Here is a 24,105-nt window from a genome sequence, read left to right as displayed (position 1 = left end):
AATGCTCAGTAACACCTTTCGTTTGATACCCATATCGTACAAACATTCTAGAGTCACCCCTGGCCCACCTTAATGGCGATATCTCGAAAAGGCGTCCACTTATAGACCTAATGCCCACTCCCTCTTAAAATGCTCAGTAACACCTTTCGTTTGATACCCATAATGTACAAACACATTCTAGAGTCACCCCTGGCCCACCCTAATGGCGATATCTCGAAAAGGCGTCCACCTATAGACCTAATGCCCACTCCCTCTTAAAATGCTCAGTAACACCTTTCGTTTGATACCCATATCGTACAAACATTCTAGAGTCACCCTTGGTCCACCTTTATGGCGATATATTGAAAAGGCGTCCACCTATAGAACTAAGGATTACTCCCTTTTAAAATACTCATTACCACCTTTCATTTGATACCCATATCGTACAAACACATTCTAGAGTCACCCCTGGCCCACCCTAATGGCGATATTTCCTAATGCCCACTCCCTCTTAAAATGCTCAGTAACACCTTTCGTTTGATACCCATATCGTACAAACATTCTAGAGTCACCCCTGGCCCACCCTAATGGCGATATCTCCAAAAGGCGTCCACCTATAGACCTAATGCCCACTCCTTCTTAAAATTCTCAGTAACACCTTTCATTTGATTCCCATATCGTACAAACACATTCTAGAGTCACCCCTGGTCCACCTTTATGGCGATATCTCGAAACGGCGTCCACCTATGGAACTAAGGATCACTCCATTTGAAAATACTCATTAACACCTTTCATTTGATACCCATATCGTACAAACGAATTCTAGAGTCACCCCTGGTCCACCTTTATGGCGATTTCTCGAAAAGGCGTTCACCGATAGACCTAAGGCCCGCTCCCTCTTAAAATGCTCAGTAACACCTTTTATTTGATACCCATATCGTACAAACAAATTCTAGAGTCAGCCCTGGTCCACCTTTATGGCGATATCCCTAAATGGCGTCCATCCATAGAACTATGGCCTACTCTCTCTTAAAATACTCTTTAATACCTTCCATTTGAAACACATGTCATACAACCACATTCCAGGGTTACCCTAGGTTCATTCTCCTGCATGGTGATTTTCCTTATTTTGTCTCCATAGCTCTCAGCTGAGTATGTAATGTTCGGTTACACCCGAACTGTTATTTTAACAGGTGCCATGTTTATGTTGATTACGGAATAAGGTTTTAAGTTGTAAACATTAAATAACGAATCAACCGTTCGCGAACTCTAAGGGTCTAAAATTTTTTTTTATTCCCGTTCGTGAATGTGAATACAGAATAAATTTTTAAATATTCACGTTCGTACGTAAACTCAGAGCGAATGTAGGTAAATAAATAAATTTTTCCGAACCCTAGTATTTTCATTTATATTACCACTTAAACAGTTGGTTTTGCTAGCGCATTACTGCCTAGCCTACAAGAAAATTTAATGAAAATATTCACAATTATGTGCGTAAATTGCAAATCTCGGGGTTCGTACCCCTGGATTCTTCCCTCTGAATCCGACCCTGCATAAAAGCAACCACTTATACGAACACTGAAGAAAATTTTCATAGAAGCAATGACCGCGGCGTAATTTACAAAAAATCATTGCATTTATCGCTTATGAATTTCTCAGAATTGAGTATTTGCATTGTCATATAGTGTGTGATAATTAAATTCAATTTGTATATCAATATGAAATATTTTTACTAAATATGTAAAAAAAATGTATATGTTCGAGTGGTTTTGGGCAAACAAATGCTGTAAGCAGGGTTCATAATCATTATAATTGTGATTAATCTTTAATTTTGTATGAAACTAGAGTACCCGGTAGACTTTGTTCTGCCCGAGAATTGGATTGCCTACATTTATAAATCTTCACTATCTATGCCATTTTCTTCTACTTTATCTTAAATTTTTTTTATTATTCGTGACCATCCTTTATTCCATTTGTCACCCTCCCACTCTCAAACCCATTCGCACTTCCATTGTCATTCTTACTACAGTTTCCACTCTCACTCCTACTTCCACTACCCAATCTCACCACCACCCCCACTCCCTTCCCTAATCTCACACACACTCTTATTTCCACTTAAATTATCATTCGATACCCACTTCCAGTCCTGGTCCAATTCTATTTCTACTCCCTCTCCCTCTCTCACTCCCATTCCCCCTCCCTATCTCACCTCAACTCCCTCATATATGGAATTTCTATACCAAATATCGAATGCTTGCTTCACCTGACCAAACGATATACTTGTATAATTCAGCACGAAACTATATGAAGCTAACCCTTTTTTTAAAATCGCTTTCATTTTTATATATAACATATAGATAGATAATTGAACCGTTCTCCTGCCCGATAATATACCTCCCTGTCAGTAAACAGAGGCACATGTCATGTTATAGCTTCTAGAAAAAAAAAATGTATCTTCTTGCTTCCCCCTCATCTTTATGTTTGATTGCTGGCTCTCCTCCGTATCTTCCTTTTACATTCTCATTTTTTTTCTCTTCTACTCCTACTTTCTTTCCTTTCCCTCAACCTCTCCCTATCCATCTTCATCTGATTCCCTTCACTTGCTTCCTCTCCTTTCCATCTTCCCCTCGCACATTCTTCATCTTTTTCTTCTCTCTCATTCTCCCTTCTCTTTTGGTTGCTGGTCCACATGCCAAAACGACAGCTTTCCAAATATCAAGCTTGTCGAAGAGGAACCTCAGAGGAAGAGGAATTTCAAGCAAACCACACCATAAATAAGATTTTTTCAAAAAGATCGCTCACTGCTCCACATCTCGAAAAGTTCTTCGCTATTTAACTAGACAAAGAAGTACCCCTGTATCAAATCTTAAGCATATCGCAACAGAACTACAACTTATTACAATCGGTCGAGCCTTCGTCCACTTTCCGGGGAAAAAAGTTTCTTAAATAATAACATAGTCAAAGAGGTATTGATATGCCAAATTTCAAACAAATCACAACATAAATAAGATTTCTTGGATTAGGTTGGCCGGTGGTCCTTGGCGTGAAGAAGGGGTCCCCGATATAAAACCAGTCAACGCGGATTTCCTGTGCTAACTTTTAAGCAAAACGCGCAATAAATACGAATTATTACAATAGGTCGGGACCTGGTCCACTTTCCGGAAAGAAAAATTTATCAAATAATAAGCTAGTCAAGAAAGTACCCCTGTATCTAATTTCAAAAAAAATACACAGTAAATTATTTTTATTTAGAATAGGTTGGCTGCTGGTTCAATTCCTGATAAGAAAAGAAAGAAAATGTAACAAGTTGTCTAAATCATACTCAAATCCCCTTGAGCACACACAAAGTTTCATCAAAATAGGTCCAGTCGTTTAGGAGGAGTTCAGTTACAAATATAGAAGAAATATATATAGAAGAAATATATATATTAAGATATCCGCAATATTGTAACGAATTTTGGGAAATTCTGATCTAGACTTTTCATGAACATGCTTTCTGGAACATTTGTATCTCATATTTGGTTATTTAGCTATATACATGTATATCTGTAGTTTATGTTTTTCTTCTAGCTATATGCATGTGTATGTGTGAGTAACAAATCCTGCTCTTAGTTGAAGACTACATATGCGTATGTGAAATAATCTCTTTGCTTCAAGCTGCTGGTTATGTGTGTGGAATATTCTTCGTCTGTTTGTTTACTAGCAGCATAGTGATGTTAGAATTGCTAATATTCGCCACAATATTAATAGGGTAGCTAGCTACATGGGGAAGGGAACCTTGGTATGGAAATAAGCTTTCACATAGCAATTGTGTTTATTAAATCAAAAGTAATACGGCCGTTTTCTCATGTAAACTTTATGATTTATCCGCCTAATAAAAGCGTTTACTGTATACGAAAGTTGTTGCCGAAGGTGTTGGCTAAAAGACTGTTAAAAGCAACATCATAAGAAAAAACTTGTTTCAATTAAAAAAACAAAAATGTTTTAAGTAGAGTTGATCATCGGCAGTGATTTGAACACTCTAGAGTACATTACTACTATGAAAAGCTTCTCAGCTGGGTTGCAGATGGGAGGTTCCTGGAGAATGTGAACCTTGGTGCGGAGATAACTTTTTTTTTACAAAACTGGAGGCCAAGTGGATACACATGTGATACAAATATTGTAAAAACCATCAATCAACCGAAGAATATTATATTTATTCTTTAAATGCATTTTCAACATCTTACTTTTCCCTTAAAGTAAAGTGCTGGTTGAACTATTTCAGTTAGGTAGAAAGTCTGTTTTGAAAAAGCTGTAAAAAAATTTCTGATTTAACATTCGAGTGTTTAATAAGAAAAATACCTGCATTAATTGAGGGGATGTGTGGAATAACGGTATAACTCAAGAATCAACCTTTTGAGAAAAGTGAAAAAAACTTAACAATGCAGGTAAAAATAAATTTATAATAATCGTGCTTGGTAGGATTTTAGATAGTATGATTCTTTGATAAGAAAAAGTAACAAATTTTATATATACATAATTTTATTAGAAAATGAATGATTTCTTTTTTTTTGTGAGTTATACCGTTATTCCATAGATCGAATATCAAATATTTTGATTGAGATACTTTATTAAACAAAATAGTAGACACATTAATAACCATTGTTAAATACATTATATTCTATTATTAAGATGTGCTTATAACTATTTATTATTTCCTTTCGTTATTTTTAGTAATCTTTTTTTACTACTTTTATCATTTTTAAACTTTTTCTATTTTTAACAATGGAGCTCTCTGTCTGCTTAGACGTTTTTGAAACCACTTCAATTCTTTTATTTTTCAGTTCTTTCGGGTCTACGACATTGAATATATTTTCATACCTTTTCGATGCTTCACTACTGCAAAATTTTATTAGAGGGTTATACCGTTTTTCCATAAATGAAGCTAATATCTTTGTTAAATATCACTATGATTTTCTAAGATTAATATGGTATGTGTATGTAATCGTGCTCTTTTTATTTAGTTGATTTATGGAAAAACGGTGTAACTTCACTTATACCATTATTCCATACATCCCCTCAATTCATCATTGTTTAATGGAGCTGATAAAAATATTAAATTATATAAGCACTATATTCTTAATATGAGATATATCTAATAGTGTTAGCTTTGTCTCACCCGTCACAAAAAAGGTCAAAAGTTGTTAATCTAAACTTTGCAAGTCGTTATTTTTTCGGAATTTGTTATATAATGTTAGAAACTAGTAATAAATTTTTCAAAAAACTCAGCTTTGATTATTTTGAAGTTCTTAAGAAATTATTCAACAATAAAGATTGTCCCACCCGTGACAAGTATGCACAGACAGCTGTTAGAAATAAATAGGCATTGCTAATTCGCTTCATAATCCTAAAAGAGAAATCAACTTATTACGTCCAGTAGAAATTTTAATTAAAATAATACGTCTATGAAGAAGGGTTTTTCATGGACTTGGAATCTGAGTCAAAGCCTTAGAGAGCGAAAGTTCTTAAAATTATCCGTAACTCAAATTTGTTTAGCACATCAAGTTAACGCATGACTTAAACCATATTTTGAGCCTTTGAAATACTTTATTTACGCTTAACAAGTTCATTTAACATGTCTTATTCGAACATGTCCCACTCGTGACATATGCTGTTCCACCCATCATTAATTTAATAATTCATGATCTTAACACCGGCTTACAATAATTGAATATTCAATTATTATGTTTTTCTAAGAAAACCTGAAAAAAGAAACATTTACTGGCATATTGCGATGGTACCATTTCGAAAACCATTACGTGGCGTGAGACAATTTCGTAATGTTATCAAAGGTTTCACCGAGATTCGAATCTCGAATCACACGATGAAACTGCAGTTGCCCTCCCGGCAATTAGAACCTGAAATCGTCAGCTGGTTTTATCAGAATTTCCATCAGAAAGATGAAATATTGCGTACAAATGTGCCACCCGTGACGTAGAAACATCACAGTTGCCCTTCGAAGTCGGCATAATTTTTAGGAAAAATTAAAAAGTAGTACAACGCATATTGGATCTCGTTCTCCTTGAAGGTATATCAAGCCTTGTATGTATTTTATTTTTATTGCATAAATTTTCATTTACATAGAAATCAAATTTCTTCTCATTTTGGATGCTGTAAGTTGGTTAAACTAACCATGCCCATTTATATAACGTAGTCTCATAATTTTTTTCTCTTTCTATTGATGTTACTTGGTCGATCAACACGACTTTTTAAAAATATATTGTAACGAATTTTGGGAAATTCCGCTTATTTGGAACCTCCTTCTAACGTTCGTATCGCTGAACTGTCGAATTTATAAATCCAATATTCTGTATTGCAAAATGGCCTTTATTAGACTACTTTGGGAGTAGTACAACTATACTTCACAATTATACTTCACTTCGCAACTGATATCGTGTTAAAATCAAACTGATTCGTCATTCCTCAGCTTGCGCTGCTTTTATATTCTCTGTTACCTCGTCAGCATATTTCCCCAAAAGTCTAGACGTTTCACTATCTAGAATCTCCTGCTTGGTTACCAGTGATAAATGTACATGTATATTTGTAGTTTATGCGTTCTCATAGTCATATGCGTGTGTATGTGTGAGTAACTACTTCGGCTGATGACTACGTGGGTGGGTGTGTATCTCTTCGACGCCATCTATGTATGTGTATAAATGATGATTTATGTGTTCATGTACACCAGTGTGGCTCGCTTTAATGTTTTAGTAGTTGCGTGATTATTTACTAACAGCCTAGTGATGTCAACATTCGCCACAATATATTACTTGATTACAGCTTAAAAAGTGGGACACATTTACTCCGATCAGAGTGAGGTCTCTATTCTAGTGCATACATTGTATAAGCCCAACTACCGAAACCAGTACTACTCCGGTCCTTATTTCCTACATACCTATATTTGCACCTATGATATTTAAAAGCGTTAAAGTGAGCTTATTTGTTGGACACAATTGTCTATTGCATATTAATATAAACTTATTATATTCAACCGTGTATAGGCATTATTTCTGTTAATCAAAGCTAATGAGTATTTAAAACAAATTCAAACCAAAATTGAAATTTACCTACATATTAAATATGTATATTAGAGTGCCTCTAAGGTTTTTGTCGGTCTCACCCTTTAAAAGATAGTATCACGTTAAATGGTATCTGTATATCCACTTGTTCTAGTATAAAGGTCGCATATGGCTTGGAAGTTTAGGTTACGCGTACTTCAGACTTTCTATTAAAAGGTCGTATCTTAGTGTAAGAATTGATAAAGTCGTCTAGAAGCCGCTTAAAATAGCTGTAGGTAACTTAAAAATAAATTTTTCGATAGAAGAGATATGAATTTATTTTAATTTATTTTCTCTTGAATTGAATCGGTAAACCTTAAAAAAGGTTTTATATCTGGCCTTTCAAACAAAAATTTTACCCACAACCTTTTTAACCGTTTTGGAGGCGCAGTATCGCCATCATCGTCATTAATTCGCGCTTAACCACCTTTTTACCGTTTCATAAGAAGTTACGTCAGCTATCCCTGTTTCGTGATAACTGACGCCAGTTGGGAGCACCAAGGGAGGTCAAGCCTTCCCCCACCTGCCTCTACCAAATCAGTGGAGGTCTCCCTCTTCCTCTGCTCCCAAACTGCGGTATCGACTGAAATTCTTTATTGAACGAAGCGTCTTCGTCTTTTCGTATAACATCATCTAGCCAGCGAAGCCATTGGATTTTCATTCGCACTATCGTCATATCTCAGTAAAGCTCATACAGCTCATCATTATACCTAGTTCGATACTCGCCGTGGACCACAAATTTTCCGGAGATTTCTTTCGAACACTCTAAGAGCCATCTCATCTTTTCTCTATCATACCACACATCAGAACAGGTATGATGAGCGAGTTGTAGTGCGTGATTTTTGTTCGTCGAGAGAGAACTTTAATTTTTAATTGCCTACTTGACCTAAAGTAGTATTTGTTGGCAAGAGTTATTCTACGTTTGATTTCTAGGCTGACATTATTTTTGCTGCTAACGCTGGTTCCCAAATAGACGAAATCCTTCACAGTCTTGTATTCATATCCGTCAACTGACGTGGATGTCAAGGCGTCAATGCACCGGTTCTTTCTTGGACGACGGCAAATACCTCGTCTTGTCCTCATTTACCGCAAGAACCACTTTTTTTGCTTCTTTATCTTATCTGGAAAAGGCAGGACTTACAGCGTGTTCTGCTGATAGAAAAATTTCATTGGGACTAGGGCCGCACACTTTTCTTACTCACAATAAACAGCTTTTGGCGTTGGTGGTACCAGCTTGGAAAATCATATATATTATTTCTAATTGCTGTTTTTATGTACGGGTCCCTTTTTTGCTCTTATTTGGAATCCACATCTATAAATAAAGTTTTCGGAGATTCGGGTTATTAGCGAGCTTTGGGCAATTTTGATCGTAGTGTCTTTCTTTAGATATATTTTATTAAAATTATTTGTTAAAAATAAACGACTGTGAGCAAACAAAGAAATCTATTTGTACTATGGCATTTTTATGAATATTTGCACTGCATTACCGACAGTTGCTACCATACGCCAGATGGCAGCGCCAGCTGTAAGTTTTAACTGATTGATAGAACAGCTGATTTCTGTTGATATTTGAAGAGACTTTTATATTGGTTGCGCAAGATACGCACGGGTCTGGCTGGTATTTTTTTGTAACACCCGAACCTTCAGGGAGTGTCTTTAACGCTACATCAACAACAACATGAAAACAGTTTTATAAGACTTCCTAATGTATTATACACTCTGCAGCGACACGAGCGAACTTAGTGAAATTTTTATAAGGTATTGCAAAACAATTTGTAAAAAACAAAAACAAAACACAGTAGGCGGTACGTGCCGGACATACACGTTGCACAAAGTTAGCGGACGAATAAAAAATTATTTGGATTCACACCCACTTGCGTATAAGCCTTAGTGCATTTACATATATATGTAAGTATTAAAAAACAAGTATGGAAGGCTAAGTTCGGGTGTAACCGAACATTATATACTCAGCAGCGAGCTTTGGAGACAAAATAAGGGGAAATCACTATGTAGGAAAATGAACCTAGGGGAACCCTGGAATGTGTTTGTATAATATGGCTACCAAATGGAAGGTATTAAAGAGTATTTTAAAAGGGAGTGGACCATAGTTCTTTAGGTGGGCGCCATTTCAGGATATCGCCATAAAGGTGGACCAGGGGTGACTCTAGAATGTATTTGTACGATATGGGTACCAAATGAAAGGTGTTAATGATTATCTGAAAGTGAGTGGGCCTTAGTTCTATAGGTGGACGCCTTTTCGAGATAACGCCATAAAGGTGGACCAGGGGTGACTCTATAATGTGTTTGCACGACATGAGTATCAAATTAAAGGTATTAATGAGGGTTTTAAAGGGAGTGGCCCTTAGTTGTATATGTGAAGGCGTTTTCGAGATATCGACCAAAATGTGGACCAGGGTGACCCAGAACATCATCTGTCGGGTACCGCTAATTTATTATATATGTAATACCACGAACAGTATTCCTGTCAAGATTCCAAGGGCTTTTGATTTCGCACTGCAGAACTTTTTCATTTTCTTCTACTTAATATGGTAGGTGTCACACCCATTTTACAAAGTTTTTTTCTAAAGTTATATTTTGCGTCAATAAACCAATCCAATCACCATGTTTCATCCCTTTTTTCGTATTTGGTATATAACTATGGCATTTTTTTCATTTTTCGTAATTTTCGATATCGAAAAAGTGGGCGTGGTCATAGTCAGATTTCGGCTATTTTTTATACCAAGATAAAGTGGGTTTAGGTAAGTACGTGAACTAAGTTTAGTAAAGATATATCGAGTTTTGCTCAAGTTATAGTGTTAACGGCCGAGCTGAAGGACAGACGGTCGACTGTGTATAAAAACTGGGCGTGACTTCAACCCATTTTCACAGAAAACAGTTATCGTCATAAAATCTATGCCCCTACCAAATTTCACAAGGATTGGTGAATTTTTGTTCGACTTATGGCATTAAAAGTATTCTAGACAAATTAAATGAAAGGGCGGAGCCACGCCCATTTTGAAATTTTCTTTTATTTTTTGTATTTTATTGCACCATATCATTACTGGAGTCGAATGTTGACAAAATTTACTTTTATACTGTAAAGTTATTAAATTTTTTGTTAAAATTTGACTTTAAAAATTTTTTTTTAAAAGTGGGCGTGTTCTTCATCCGATTTTGCTAATTTTTATTTAGCACATATATAGTAATAATAGTAACGTTGTTGCCAAATTTCATCATGATATCTTCAACGACTGCCAAATTACAGCTTGCAAAACTTTTAAATTACCTTCTTTTAAAAGTGTGCGGTGTCACGCCCGTTGTCCAAAGTTTTACTTATTTTCTCTTCTGCGTCATAAGGTCAACCTACCTACGAAGTTTCATCGCTTTATCCGTCTTTGGTAATGAATTTTTTCCGTTTTTCGAAATTTTCGATATCGAAAAAGTGGGCGTAGTTATAGTCCGATATCATTCATTTTAAATAGCGAACTGAGATGAGTGCCCAGGAACCTACGTACCAAATTTCATCAAGATACCTCAAAATTTACTCAAGTTATCGTGTTAACGGACAGACGGACGGACGTACATGGCTAAATCAAATTTTTTTCGATACTGATGATTTTGATATATGGAAGTCTATATTGTAACTAATTTAGTGCAATTCCTCTTATTTGCAACCTTCTGCTAACGTTCGAATCACTAAACTGTTGAATAATGTAAAATGACCTTTATTAGACTACTTTCCAAATAACACTTCTATTGCTCGCCAGATAGAATCTTAAATCAAACTGATTGTCGTGCCTGCTGTTGTTGCCTTTTATACTGTCTGGTTTCCTCGTTACATTCTTCTAGGGTTTTCTATTCCACAATTTAATAGTTAATTATCAGCTACAAAATCATCAGCCACAACTACGTTTATAGCTTCTCATATGAGCGTGTATACGTGAGTAATACTTGCACAAATTATTGCCTTCTTTTGTGAGCATCTCAGGTAAGATATGTGAATGTGCTTGTGCGTCTCTTCTCCACTGATCGTATGGACATATGGGTAGACATAATGATTGATTCAATGATGTGCATACAAGTCACTGCTTAGCATCGGCTTAGAGATGATAGTATCCCTTAGTGTTCCTAATACTCGTAACACTGCCCTCCACCTAAGTATGATCGTCCCGATCAGACAAATTTCCTGATCTAAACGCCGCTAGCATCTCCAAATGTACCACTCTTCTCCTTCGTGATTTTCCAATGGTTTGTATGCGGTAGATGGTGTCACTGATATTATTCACAACTTTGTACTGGCCTTCCCAACTGCACCGAAATTTGGATGGAACACCTTTCTGCCGGTGAGGGTTGTATAACAGTACCAAATCTCCCTCTAAGAAACCTTCTGAATTATTGTTCTCATCGTACCTGCGTTTCATCTTACTACTCATTATCCTGGATCGTTCCCTCGCACTCTGTTGTTTGGCCAATGAAGAACTACTTCGCAGAACTGGGTCTTGGCGGATTGACTTTGCATCATCAGTATCGTCTTGACGTTTCACAACAGTAGTGCGCGCTGGCTTGAAATCACCCTTGCATTCTTTCTGGAAATTCTTTCAGTCGTTTTAGTGCGTTCATTAGTTCGTTCTATCAACCCTTGCCCGATCTGCTGCCTTTGACTTTTGTGATTTTTGTCGAATATCTTTCACCAGCACTCGATTACTGCTGAACCCTTTTTCCAAACTGAAGTTAAGTGGCACATCCTGGTTCTCATAACGCATCGCCCTTCTCTGCATATCGATCTTGATGTCATGGTCAACCAAGAAGTCCAGTCCCAATATGACTTCATCAACGATCTCCGCCACAACGAATTTGTGTAGAACTGTGACCTTTCCAATTAAGACTTCACATATCACTTCTCCCTGGACTTGGTTATACTCGCCAGTGACCGTACGCAACCTTGTTCCATGTAACGGTTTTACTCTACTGTTGACCAAGTCAGATCGGATTAAGGAGTGAGATGCGCCCGTATCTACAGTCAGTCTGGTGCTAAGACTGCTCGATTTTCTACCAATTTGCGACACTGATACCACAGGGCATTCAATAGCTGGAGCTGGCTATCGATCTTTGCATCTTACTCGCTCTAGCTCATCCCCTTCAGCCTTGTTATTAAGACCACCCATGCTGTGGAAACCACTAGGATCAAGATCGCAATGACGTGCAATGTGACCGGGCTTCCCGCATTTGAAGCATTTGATAACTCTTTCACTCCGGTTTTGCGATCCTTTCAGTGCCTCCAATATTGTGTTCACACAGTCTGGCCTTTCCACCTCCACACGGCGTGCTTTGAACGCTGGGTTACACAGAAGCGATCTGTTTTCTGAATCAGAGCATGTGATACCGTTTCTGCGAATGTTGGCTTTGGGTTTGCGTATGTAGCTCGCTTTGTTTCGACGTCCCGTATGCCATTTATAAAGCTCTGAATCTTTACCCTTTCAGTGTATTCCACGGGCGTGTCCGCATTCGCTAAATGTGCCAGCCTTTCAACATCCGACGCAAACTCTTGCAATATTTCACCAGGCCTCTGGAAGCGGTTCAATAACTCCTTTTGGTATATCCGTCTCCTATGCTCAGTTCCGTATCGTCTCTCTAGAGCGCCCATCAATGCTTCATAACAGTTTCGTTCGCCCTCTGGAATGGTTTGCAAAATCTCAGCTGCAGGCCCTTTCAATGCCATGAACAGTGCAGCAACTTTATCTTCAGCATTCCAGTTGTTCACTGTTGCGGTCTTCTCAAACTGTAGCTTAAAGAGCTGGAAAGGAACAGAACCGTCAAAGGATGGTGTTTTTACCTTTGGATTGCTTACTGAAACAGCTGAGCGATTTAATTGCCACTCCTGTATACGACCTCTCAAAGCATCCACCTCGGATTCGATTTTTTCCTCAAACTGCGTTATTTTCTCGTCCATACGCGCTTCGAGTTTTGATGATATACGCGCCTCTTGCGCTTCGAGTTGTACTGTTATGCGTGCATCTTGTTCTTTCAGTTGTGTTTCCATCTTTGATGTTATACGTGTCTCCTGTGATTCCAGTTGGGATGCTATACTTGTGTTTTGCTCTTCCAGTTGAGTTTCCATCTTGGATGTTATCTGTGTCGACATTTCTGAAATACGTGTTTCTTGTGCTTCAATCTTCGATGTTATACGGTTCTCCTGTGATTCCAGTTGAGATGACATTTGCGACGACATTTCTGAAATACTGTGCTTCCATCTTAGATGTTACTGTCGATGTTTGTGCAGATATTGCAGCCAATATCACGTTCAAGTCTGTGCTCGTAACTGTCTGCGATGTTTCATTTTTCTCTTCAATTTTTGTTGTCTCCTCGCCATCAAGAGGAAAGACATACTCTTCCAAGTTAATTCCCTCTAATTCCATTGCATTTCGTAGTCGTGCCTGAAGTTCGAGTTTATTGCCGGTTGTATTCAATCCACGGCTTTCCAACTCCTTCTTCAGTTGCTGGATCTTCAATTCACTCCACGTTGCCATATCCAAGTTGTATTCGAAGTATTCGGAATTTATTCAACAATTCCTCTTCTGACACCAATTGTAACGAATTTGGTGCAATTCCTCTTATTTGCAACCTTCAGCTAACGTTCGAATCACTAAAATAAAAAAATAAAAAAAAAAATCACTAAACTGTTGAATAAATAACTCCACTATTCAATAATGCAAAATGGCCTTTATTAGACTACTTTCAAAATAACACTTCTATTGCTCGCCAGATAGCGTCTTAAATCAAACTGATTGTCGTGCCTCTACTGTTGCTGCCTTTTATACTGCCTGGTTTCCTCGTTGCATACTTCTAGGCTTTTCTATTCAGGAATTTACTAGTTAGTTATCAGCTACAAAATCATCAGCCACAACTACGTTTATAGCTTCTCATATGCGCGTGTATACGTGAGTAATACTTGTACAAATTATTGCCTTCTTTTGTGAGCACCTCAGATAAGATATATGCATGTGTTTGTGCGTCTATTCTCTGCTGCTCGTATGGACATATGGATAGAATAATGATTGAATTAATGAAGTCACTGCTTAGCATCGGCTTAGAGATGATAGTATCCCTTAGTGTTGCTAATATTCGTCACAATATCTATATCAATTCCTTTATACCTGTACAACCAACCGTTATCCAATCAAAGTTAATATACTCTGTGTGCAAAGCACGCTGAGTATAAAAACATCTATGCATACAACGGGTACGTTTTTTGTGCTGTGAAATTTTCTTTAGATACAGCATGAGTCCGCGGCTACCGCGATGTGTCACCTACCACGCCGGAGATTCTGGGTTTGAAAATTTTTAGGAAAGGTTTTTCCCACGGAAGTGGAAAATGTATCTGCCTTGCAGCTGCCGTTCGGAGTCTGCAAAAAATAGGGACCCTTCCCGCCAATTTGTAGGAAAAATTAAAAAGGTATACGACGCAAATTGAAAGGCAACAGGGGCGCGGGCGCTGGTGGATTGCCTACGGATCGCTTCAAATGCGGTGACGGGGAGTTTGTCAGACGCAACATACGTTTCTTTGAAAAAAAAAAAAAATGGTCCGACGAGAGCATGCCCGAATGCCAAAGTGTTCTTTGCCCAGTCCACAAGAACACGGATCTTGCAAACCACGGCAATTATCGCGGAATCAGGCATCCTAATGTCGGTCCTCGTAGCGTATTGTGCGAAAAATTGAAACCCACCGTGAATCTACTGATTGTATCTTATCATTGCGGCTTCAGACTTATCAGGTCTACCATCGACCAGATCTATACTATGCGCCAAATCTCGAAAAAATCCGCGGAAAAAACTGACACACATAACCTCATCCATTCTCAAGCCGCCTTCGACAGCACGAAAGTGAGCTGCTCATATGCCGTTATGTCTGCAAAATTATGAAACTAAACAAGGCTTCAGACAAAGTGGCCCTATATCGTGCGATTTCTTTAATCTGATGCTGGAAAAAATAATAGAAGTTGCCAACTTTAACCGCTCTGGAACAATATTATATAAAAGCGTGCAATTACTGGCGTATGCTGACGACATTGATATCATAGCCCTGAACATCAGCGCCGTGTTCTGCTTACTCCAAACTGGAAAAAGAAGCGGAAAAGATGGGTTTAATTGTGAATGGAGATGAAACCAAGTAGCTGCTGTCATCAAACTAAAAGTCAGCGAATTTGCGACTTGAAAACCATATCACTGTTGGCAGCCATAATTGCGAAGTAGTACAAGACTTCGTTTGTTTGGAAATCAACATTAATAAAAACAACAACATCAACTTTGAAGTCCAGCGAAGAATCACTCTAGCCAATAAATACTACTTTGGACTAGGTAGGTAATTGAAAAGAAAATGCCTCTCTCGGCAAACGAAAATTATGCTCTCCCAGGATGGAACATGCCAACATCAGATAAGGTGGCACTGGAAATGATCGCAAGATTTACGAACATCTACGCGTTTTCGACGATGAGTACCACAAAAGATTTAATGATGAGCTGTGCGAGCTATGCGCAGACATCAACATAGTCCAATTAAAATACAGCGACTGGGCTAGAGCATGTCATGTGAATGAAAGACGACGATATGGCAAAGAAAGTAGTTTTATCGGACCCCACCTATGAAAGCAGAGGAAGCCCCCACTCCGCTAGACGGACCAGATGAAAACCGATTCAAATTCCCTTGATGTACGGCTACAGTTCGCAGAGCGAAGAAACGACTGTCGTGTCGTGCTGGGCGCCCATACCCGTTTAAACGATTCAGCGCCAGTTAAGTGAGTAATTCGTGAGAATTCGAGGTCGGAGAGGACTCGTCATACCAACTAACCGACTAACCATTCGTCGAACTTCTCACTCTACCGCACGATACCACTCATTTATACTGCAATTTTCGACCTTACACAATTTTGCTCTCAACAAAACTTGCAAACGTAAGCCCCCAAACAAGACACCCATTACATTTCCACCTACATTTAAACAACTAATCCAAAACTAAACAACTCATCGTTTACTAAATTACTTGTATTTTTATTAACATTACATACATATATATATATATAAGGTGATCATCACACCGAACTACGAGAGTGCCAATCGACTGTCTGCCCAGTTCGCTGGATGATCGCTTGATGGCTGCTTGGGCTGATTGCTTATTTGCCCATCCGTTTGTATATACTATGCATATATGCTTAAGCACTGTAGATATATAGTTCTCTGGTTCTGTGTGGTTCACTTGTCAACGCTCGAGTTAAGTTTTTCAAAATTTAAACAATCACATTTAGTAGCATTTTTGCTGAGCGTTGTTCAAGCGGTTTCGCGATGGCGCATTGCGACACCAAAAAGTGCATTTGATAAGACATTCCATGAAAGTTGCCTATTATTTATTTATGACGGAATTATTTTAACGGATCATAAAAAAGTGCATATAAAATAAAATGGCAATGACGTTATTAGTAAATAGGATATATAAACAAAAATAAATTGGTAATAATTTAAAGTGAAGTGAAATAAATGTGAGACACAGGCAATACTAAAGCTACTATAAATAATTACTTATGACGTCACAATGTTTAAACAAGTGTACAATGTACATAAATACTTGTATATATGTAAAACCAATGTATGCGTTGATTACGTATTACTCATTAAGGGCGGCTACGTAAAACTTGTGAACTCGTTTTTGATTCTAGGCACTCAGATTAGCGAGAAAAGTTGGCGAAATTCAGATTCTTGAAACAAATGCTACGCACAGTTTATTTTTTTTTTTTGTATCATGTATATTATTTCTAATTGCTGTTTTTATGCACGGGTCGCTTTTTCGCTCTTATTTGGAATCCAAATCTATAAATAAAGTCTAGGTTGTGAAGATGGAGATTCGGGCTATTAGCGACCTTTGGGCAATTTTGGTCGTAGTGCTTTTGTTTAGCTATATTTTATTAAAATAATTTGTTAAAAATAAACTATTGTGAGTAGACAAAGAAATTTATTTGTACTATGGCACTATTGTGGATATTTGCACTGCATTACCGGCATTTGCTACCATACGCCAGATGGCAGCGCAAGCTGCTGTGAGTTTTAATTGATTGATAGAGGAGCTGATTTCTGTTGATATTTGATAAGAAACTTTTATATTGGTTGCGCAAGATGTGCACGGGTCCGGCGCGTACAAATAAATATCGTAAAAATTAATCAAAAAATAACAACAGCTCAAACTACCGTAATTTTTTTTATACCTTTCAAGAAAATGGAATGATATATTAAGTTTGGTCCGAAATCTATAACTGTAAGTCCATAAAAGAGAAGGATGAAAAGCTGAGTGGATTTATCCATGTCCGTCTGACCGCTGTCTCTTTTAACGCACATAAGTCCTTCAATTTTGGGTATATCTTGATGAAATTTGGTCATTTCATATAATACGGTGTCCGAGTAGACATTTGCCAAAACCGACCGGAACGGATTTTCGCAATTTTTTCCTCATTTTAACAGTTAAAAGCTTGATTTTTTACCAAATGCTTACGCGAGCAACAATTTATTTGTTAGTGTACGAATCTCCTCATGGAAGGTTCCCCTCCAAAATCTCTGTGTAGATAGAGTCTTTCATCGAGAAAACCAGGTCAATGAAACATTATGTGTTCTGCGTTTTCCAATTCGGTGGGGCAGTGTGTACAGAAAGGACCATCCTACGCTTATGTGAATACTTTTTAAACCCGCCATGCCCATTGGCTATGTGGTAGTTTAGTTCGCCGTGCTTCCGCTCGTAGCCTTCCGCTATATTTCGAATTAGCGTGAGGGTTGAGCCCTTTCCTCGTTTCTACCCACTGCTCTTGCCACATCATTATTGTGCGTGACCTTGCGCTTTTCTTGGCATCTTCAGAGTGTTGCCCGATATGAATGTCACACAGACCGGTCATTTCACTTTACAGCAAGTCCAATGAGATTTTCCGAGATACAACAAGGATCGCGTCGTCGAACACCGTCCGATAAACAGTTGCTATTTAGATAGCAGTAATTTGCTAAGCAGCTAGTATATCTTTTTGGTGGGTCATTTAAGATCCGTGCCACACTGGTGCTGCGTACAATATTATCGCGCTGGTTACATTGGACGAAAGCTGACTGGTAGCTTTGCCAGCAACATCTTTGTTCCGCATTATTCGCATTAGGGAGACACTAACTTTAGAAACTTCTCCCCCACTGCCCTGAAGTGCTCCCCGAAAGTAAATTTACTCTTAAATATTTCAAGTAAAGCATTGAATTTGTTTGATAATCTCCTATGGTCTGGACACACTCATCCACAGTCCACTTTGCTTGTATGGATCAAACGGCTGTGTTGGCAGATGACAGATCTCATCAAAGTGCTTATGGATACGTTCCTTTAAATCTCTTGGAAGCGGGTTAGATCTAGCAGTTTTTTGCTAGGGTATCACGGTTTGTGACAATGAAGCAATAACTGCAGAATTTCGTTATGCTCCTTAATGTTGAAGTATTTGGCCTTAGTATGAAGATGATGTTCAAGGGGTGATAAGAAGACATCCCATGGCAGTTCTGATTGCAGCATTTTGACAGTCCTGCAGTATTTTCCAGTCCAGTATGTGTTTTGAAGACCAGACAACCAGACAAGCGACGTGTATCTCATTAGCGGCCAGCCAATTTCTTTGTAAGTATTTAGCAGCATTTCCTTGTCTTTTCCCCCCAGTGCTGTCGGCAAGCGACTTGAGGATTTTGTTGCGGATTTGTTCTTTGGATACAATTTCGGTGGCATTCGCCTTGAAGGCGAGAGTATGACTGGTCGAGCACATTAACAGATTTCAACAAAAATACCAATATTTGACGTTTTCATGAGCATTACGAGACGCCTTCCTGGAAACAGGCGTTGAAGAGATCGGAAAAGAAGTGATGTTATAGACTTTTTGGCTGCTTTAAGGGCAATATTTTGGCACTCCATCAGGACCTCGGAACTTATTATACACAACTCTATTTGCTGCATCTTGTATCTCCTGCTTTGTTATACGTGAAATTTCTTCTATACCTTCGAGGTCCTCGCATTGATACGTCCAGTAGTTTTGTCTCGGAAAAAGTGTCTCGACGATTCTTCTTATTAGTGTCGGGAATGTAGGTTGCTGGCCTTTAATTTTAGCCATTATTCTGTAAGCCAATCCCCAAGGATCAAAATCGGCACTATCTATTCGTATCTTGAAGCACGCTCTCTTGATGTTTTTTATAGCATTTTTTAGGGCTTTTTTTTGTGCTTCGTAGGTGCTGTGTAGCTTAGGATACGTTGTTGTTGTTGTTGTTTTTGTTATATTAACGATAAAGACACTCCCTGAAGGTGATAAGCGAGCCCTCTGTGTCCTTTGATGTGCTTTTTGGCATTTTCAACGCTCATGCCGTCGTTCCACCAATATACGGGAGTCTGATAAATTACAGTCATTACTCTAATTGTCATAGTCGTCATCAGCTAAAGGTATTATTATCCAACCACCGAATCCTTTACGTACAAGCAAGGTATTACTTAAGAAACAAACTTCATTAGTGACTCTTATGTTGTACAAAGAGTCTGCCTCCAAATATGGCAATCGAAAAATATCATTGCAACGTCAATCAATTGCTACTAAGTTAAGCGCTTACATTTTTGTTTACGCCTTCCTCTTTATTTACGGATAATGATCCCAAATAATTCACAAGACTGCACTTACAAATGGCTATACAAGGAAAGAGTTGTATTTAGTTATGTATGCATATATATGTGTTAAATCTTAATTTATAAATTTCTTATGTACGTCTGTTTGTGACTTAACTCCTCCCAAATGACTGTGGCGATTTTGGAGAAATTTCGTATGTGAGTTCTTAGGTGATTGAGGATGATTAAGATTCACATTGCGGTCCAATTTTCTTCCTGCCTTTATTTTCATTTTTCTTTCCTGCCCTAAAAAAATAACTTATAGTGCGATTTCTTTGAAATTTGGTACGGGGGTACTTCCTTGACAAGACTATTATTTGAAAAATCGCAAAAATTAGAAAGAGAAGAGAAGGATAAATAAAGAATAAGTGAGAGAAAGTTAGTGTGAGTAGGAAATGGAAATAAAACTAGAGAAAGTGTGAGAGAAAGATATGAAGGAGAGAGAGCCAGAAAATGGCTCTATATGAAGAAAAATAAGAAGAGGTTGTGGGAGAGGAAAGACAAAGTGAGTAGAAGAAAAAAATCGGAAAAGATCCAAGATAAGGAGAAGAGGGAGGGATAAAAAATTGAAATGAGGGAGAGACAGGAAGATGCAACACTTTTTTTTTTTTGCTGAAGCCGCAATATGACAAATACTTTTATTTACTGAGAGAGTAGATACATCACAAGGAGGAATATGGTAATGCAAAAGAACGTCTCAACAATGTATCTATATCTTATATATAAAAACTGTTGCAAATTTAAAAATTAGTTTCATATCGTTTTGTAGGTGTTTACCGAAACAAGGATATTGAAGTCGGTCGGTCAGGTGAAGCAATAAATAAAATATTTCACACATAAGGAATTGAAGCGAACAAGGTAGAAGGAGTGGAAGTGGAAGTGAAAGTAGTAATGGAACTGGAAGATTGATAGCGAGCGGTAGTTGGTCTAGGAGTGGAAGTGGAAATGGTTATGGAAGTAGGAAAAGGAGGGCGAGTGTAAGTGGGATTGGGATTGTGAGTGAGGGCGATAGTGGGAATGGGAGTGAGACTGGGAGCGGCAGTGGGAATGGGTTTGTAAGTCTTACGGAGACGAACGGAATAAGGAATGGACAAGAATAAGAAAATAAATAGAAGAAAAAGTAGAAAAGAATAGGATAGAGAGTGAAGAGAAGCAAGGCCCACTTTTAAAATGTTAGCAAACAAATTTTCGGGCGGAACAAAGTATGGTATTCTAGTAAGAATATTAAAAAATATGTGATATACAAGAAGTACATTAATAAAGCTATAACACTAATAATACTTAATAAACAAATAAATAAATTCTTTTTACAGAACTAGCTCGTTCGTAACATTAACAAAAACTGCAACAAACCAAATTGTTATATAACAAACTAAATTAAATATCTACTGTGTAACGATTTCTCCTCAACGCAAAATAAAATCCATACATTTTTCTACCGTAAATACCAAATGTTTAGAAGTTAATAAATAAACAAAATGAAATTACTATTAAAAGTGAATTCTGAAAAAGCACGAAAACGCTATGGCATCTTCGTGAATACGCCCGCCTCCTCCACGAATGCAGCCGAGATCACAACAAAACGTTAGTATCTATGTATTTAATTGATTTTTCTAAATTGTTTTTAAATTGAAGAGCAAAAAAGCAATTGTTGATTATGAAATGCATAATAATGAGATACTAATTGCATTAAGCAACTGCTAGAATTGTTTAGAACTTTACAAGTAAGTTTAAAACTTGTTGAAATCACAGTTTGTAGATAATAGACTCATTAATTAGGCTTTGGTAAAGACTACTTATAAAGCACGATAATTGTCAATTTAAATTAATAAATTTTTATACGAAACATCATCATAATCATTCATTGGCGCTCATCTGCCTCGCAAATGCCGTTCAGAGTCGGCATAAAACAAGTACGTCCCGTCCCGCCAATTTGTAGGAAAAATTAAAAAGGAGCACGACGAAAATTGGAAGACAATATCGGCCTAAAATCTCTTCGGAGGTTATTGCGCCTTACATTTATTTTTTTAATGAATGAGGGCTAAACAACAAGAAGTCATTACTTGCAGAAATTACCCTTCTTAAGTAAAGATAAAAAGGTTACTCATACGCCCTGTCAAACGACTGACCTTTAAAACCAATATTCACGCTCAAGTGACTCTTGGTTGTATAAGTTCAATAATTTTCTAGCTTTTATGTCATACATAAACATGAAATATAGTGTTCGACCGAATATTTGGTTCGGTAACGATTACCAAACACACCGGTCTCAAAGTCCATATCCGAGTTCGGTTCGGTTAGTGATACAAAAGTTTTGTTCGTGGCACAAACAGAAATAAAGTTATAAGCCAATATATGAATCAGCCTATGAAAAGGGGGTTTTTGGCCCCTTACTCCAGAGTTTGAGGGTATATTGCTCGAGAAGACCTACAAATTGCGGTAAATAATGGCAAGAGTATGTTTTCAATGTCAAACAATGCAATTGATGTTATATGTCGCTGCACCAAAATGCAGTTTTCTCAAAAAAGCTGAGCTTATTTTAGCTCACAAAACAGGAATCCGAAAAAAATCTGAGGTGGTCTAACTGCGAATTAAGACATAGTTGAAGCACGCTGTTCCTGTATGTTTAGACATCGAACTTTGCGAGTACTTGGTACTCACGCCTTTATTTGGTTGAGTGACTCTGTGAAGGGTTCCAGATAGAAGTGTTGTATTTTAAAAATTGGCAAGAGATTGCGTTTTCGTTTTTATTGTTTTGGATATATAAATTGCAGCCTTATGCCAATAACTGAAATGAGATGTTTCCCATTTATGAAATCTTCGTAAGTTACTCAATTGTTAGGACGCTATGTTATAGTGTAAATATTTTTCAAGCTTCGATATATTTATTGTGCAACTTCGTTTTAGCTTTGAATTTAGCCGTGCCGCAAGCAAAAAGCCGAGTGTCCAGTTCAAGGTTAGATTCGGTCAAAAGTTTCGATTTGAGGCCAAACGAAGCCACTTCCCGACTATTGTAAATACTAACAAGTAAGGAAGGCTGAGTTCGGGTGTAACCGAACATTACATACTCAGCTGAGAGCTTTGGTGACAAAATAAGAGAAAATCACCATTTAGCAAAACCCTTCGAGTATAAGCTTTCCAACTTATATTTTAAAAAATCGTTTTCCGCTTCTCTAACTATTTTCCTGCTAGATTTGGTATTTGCCTTTATTGTTATTTTAGCGAATTTTGGAGTAACATTCAATTCCGGGCATTGTTTGTTGAACCAAATGCTCACCTTTGCTTTATATATTTTCAGTAGGCGTCGCTTGTAAATTGTTAGTAGTCCGATTGCGTTCAAGTTAAAAGCCTGACAAGCAATAACTGACTTATCTTGTTTGGCTGATTTTCCGACAGGGTGGATAAATGATGTATATTGGAAGGTTTTTCCGTCATCCCTTGTCAAATTTGGTTTTGAGACAAACCGGACAAATAGGACGGCAAATAAGAACGAGGTTCAGAGAACATATTAGAGATTTCAACAAAAAAATACGGAATCCAAACATTACACCCGAGTCTAACTTCGCGAATCACACGGTCGAGAATAAATGTTCCCCAGCAAACATCAATAAATCAGTTAGGATTCTTCACATACAAGAAAAGGGCCGAGGTCTCAACGTACTCGAAAACATGGAAATCTACAAACAGAAAACCTTCAACGGTAGAATAATAAACAAGCAGATAAACACAATTTCTGACACAATATTCGAGCCTTTAAAACTTGTTTACAAGAAACAAAGTAATCACACAGGTACAACAGACAAACACACAACAACAAATAAACACAAAACAATTAACACACCAAAACAACAAACCCACAAAGAAGGTCAAACGACTAAAATCACGGATTTTTACCTATCCCAGTCAGCCACACAAATCGATTAGTAAACCACCCTCGCTTCTGAATGAACACGCAGCACATACACATAACTAAATATACACAAGCATCAATTTTGACAATACCAGCTCACGTACCTACGAACTATAAATACAGGACAAACGACAACAACAGATCAGAACGGAAATCGACACTGAGGATGGCACAACGCCGAAACCGGTTTGTCTCAAAACCAAATTTAAAAAGGGATGACGGAAAAACGTTCCAATATACATCATTTATCCACCCAGTAGGAAAATCAACCAAACAATATAAGTATTAATGAGGGTTTAAAAAGGGAGTGGTGGTAGTTGCATATGTGACGGCGTTTTCGAGATATCTTTTGTTCGAACAGGGTGACCCAGAACATCATCTGTCGGGTACCGCTAATTTATTTATATATGTAATACGACGAAGGGTAT

The 24,105-nt window shown here is 37.6% G+C and overlaps 1 protein-coding gene across 10 annotated transcripts in view; it reads left to right on the top strand.

The window, feature by feature from the left end:
- The window catches only part of PGRP-LA (Peptidoglycan recognition protein LA), a 60,263-nt gene that overhangs the window by 9,433 nt on the left and 26,725 nt on the right, over nt 1-24,105 (top strand). Inside the window, exons 1-2 of one of the 10 annotated variants that reach the window (XM_067788393.1) lie at nt 16,242-16,258; nt 21,087-21,351. The exons of 3 other annotated variants lie outside the window; for them this stretch is intronic. In XM_067788393.1, coding sequence (XP_067644494.1) covers nt 21,246-21,351 — 106 coding nt within the window. In that variant the 5' untranslated portion in view covers nt 16,242-16,258; nt 21,087-21,245. Of the gene's footprint in view, nt 1-16,241; nt 16,259-16,331; nt 16,711-21,080; nt 21,352-24,105 lie in introns of those variants that run through there. 6 more of the 10 variants (XM_067788388.1, XM_067788392.1, XM_067788391.1 and 3 more) reach the window with 6 other exon arrangements.

Source organism: Eurosta solidaginis, chromosome 5 (assembly GCF_040869045.1).
Source record: "Eurosta solidaginis isolate ZX-2024a chromosome 5, ASM4086904v1, whole genome shotgun sequence".
In the NCBI taxonomy this organism is placed as follows: Eukaryota; Metazoa; Arthropoda; class Insecta; order Diptera; family Tephritidae; genus Eurosta; species Eurosta solidaginis.
Note: the sequence above shows the minus strand (reverse complement) of the source record. Positions and strands in the feature narration are given on the sequence as shown.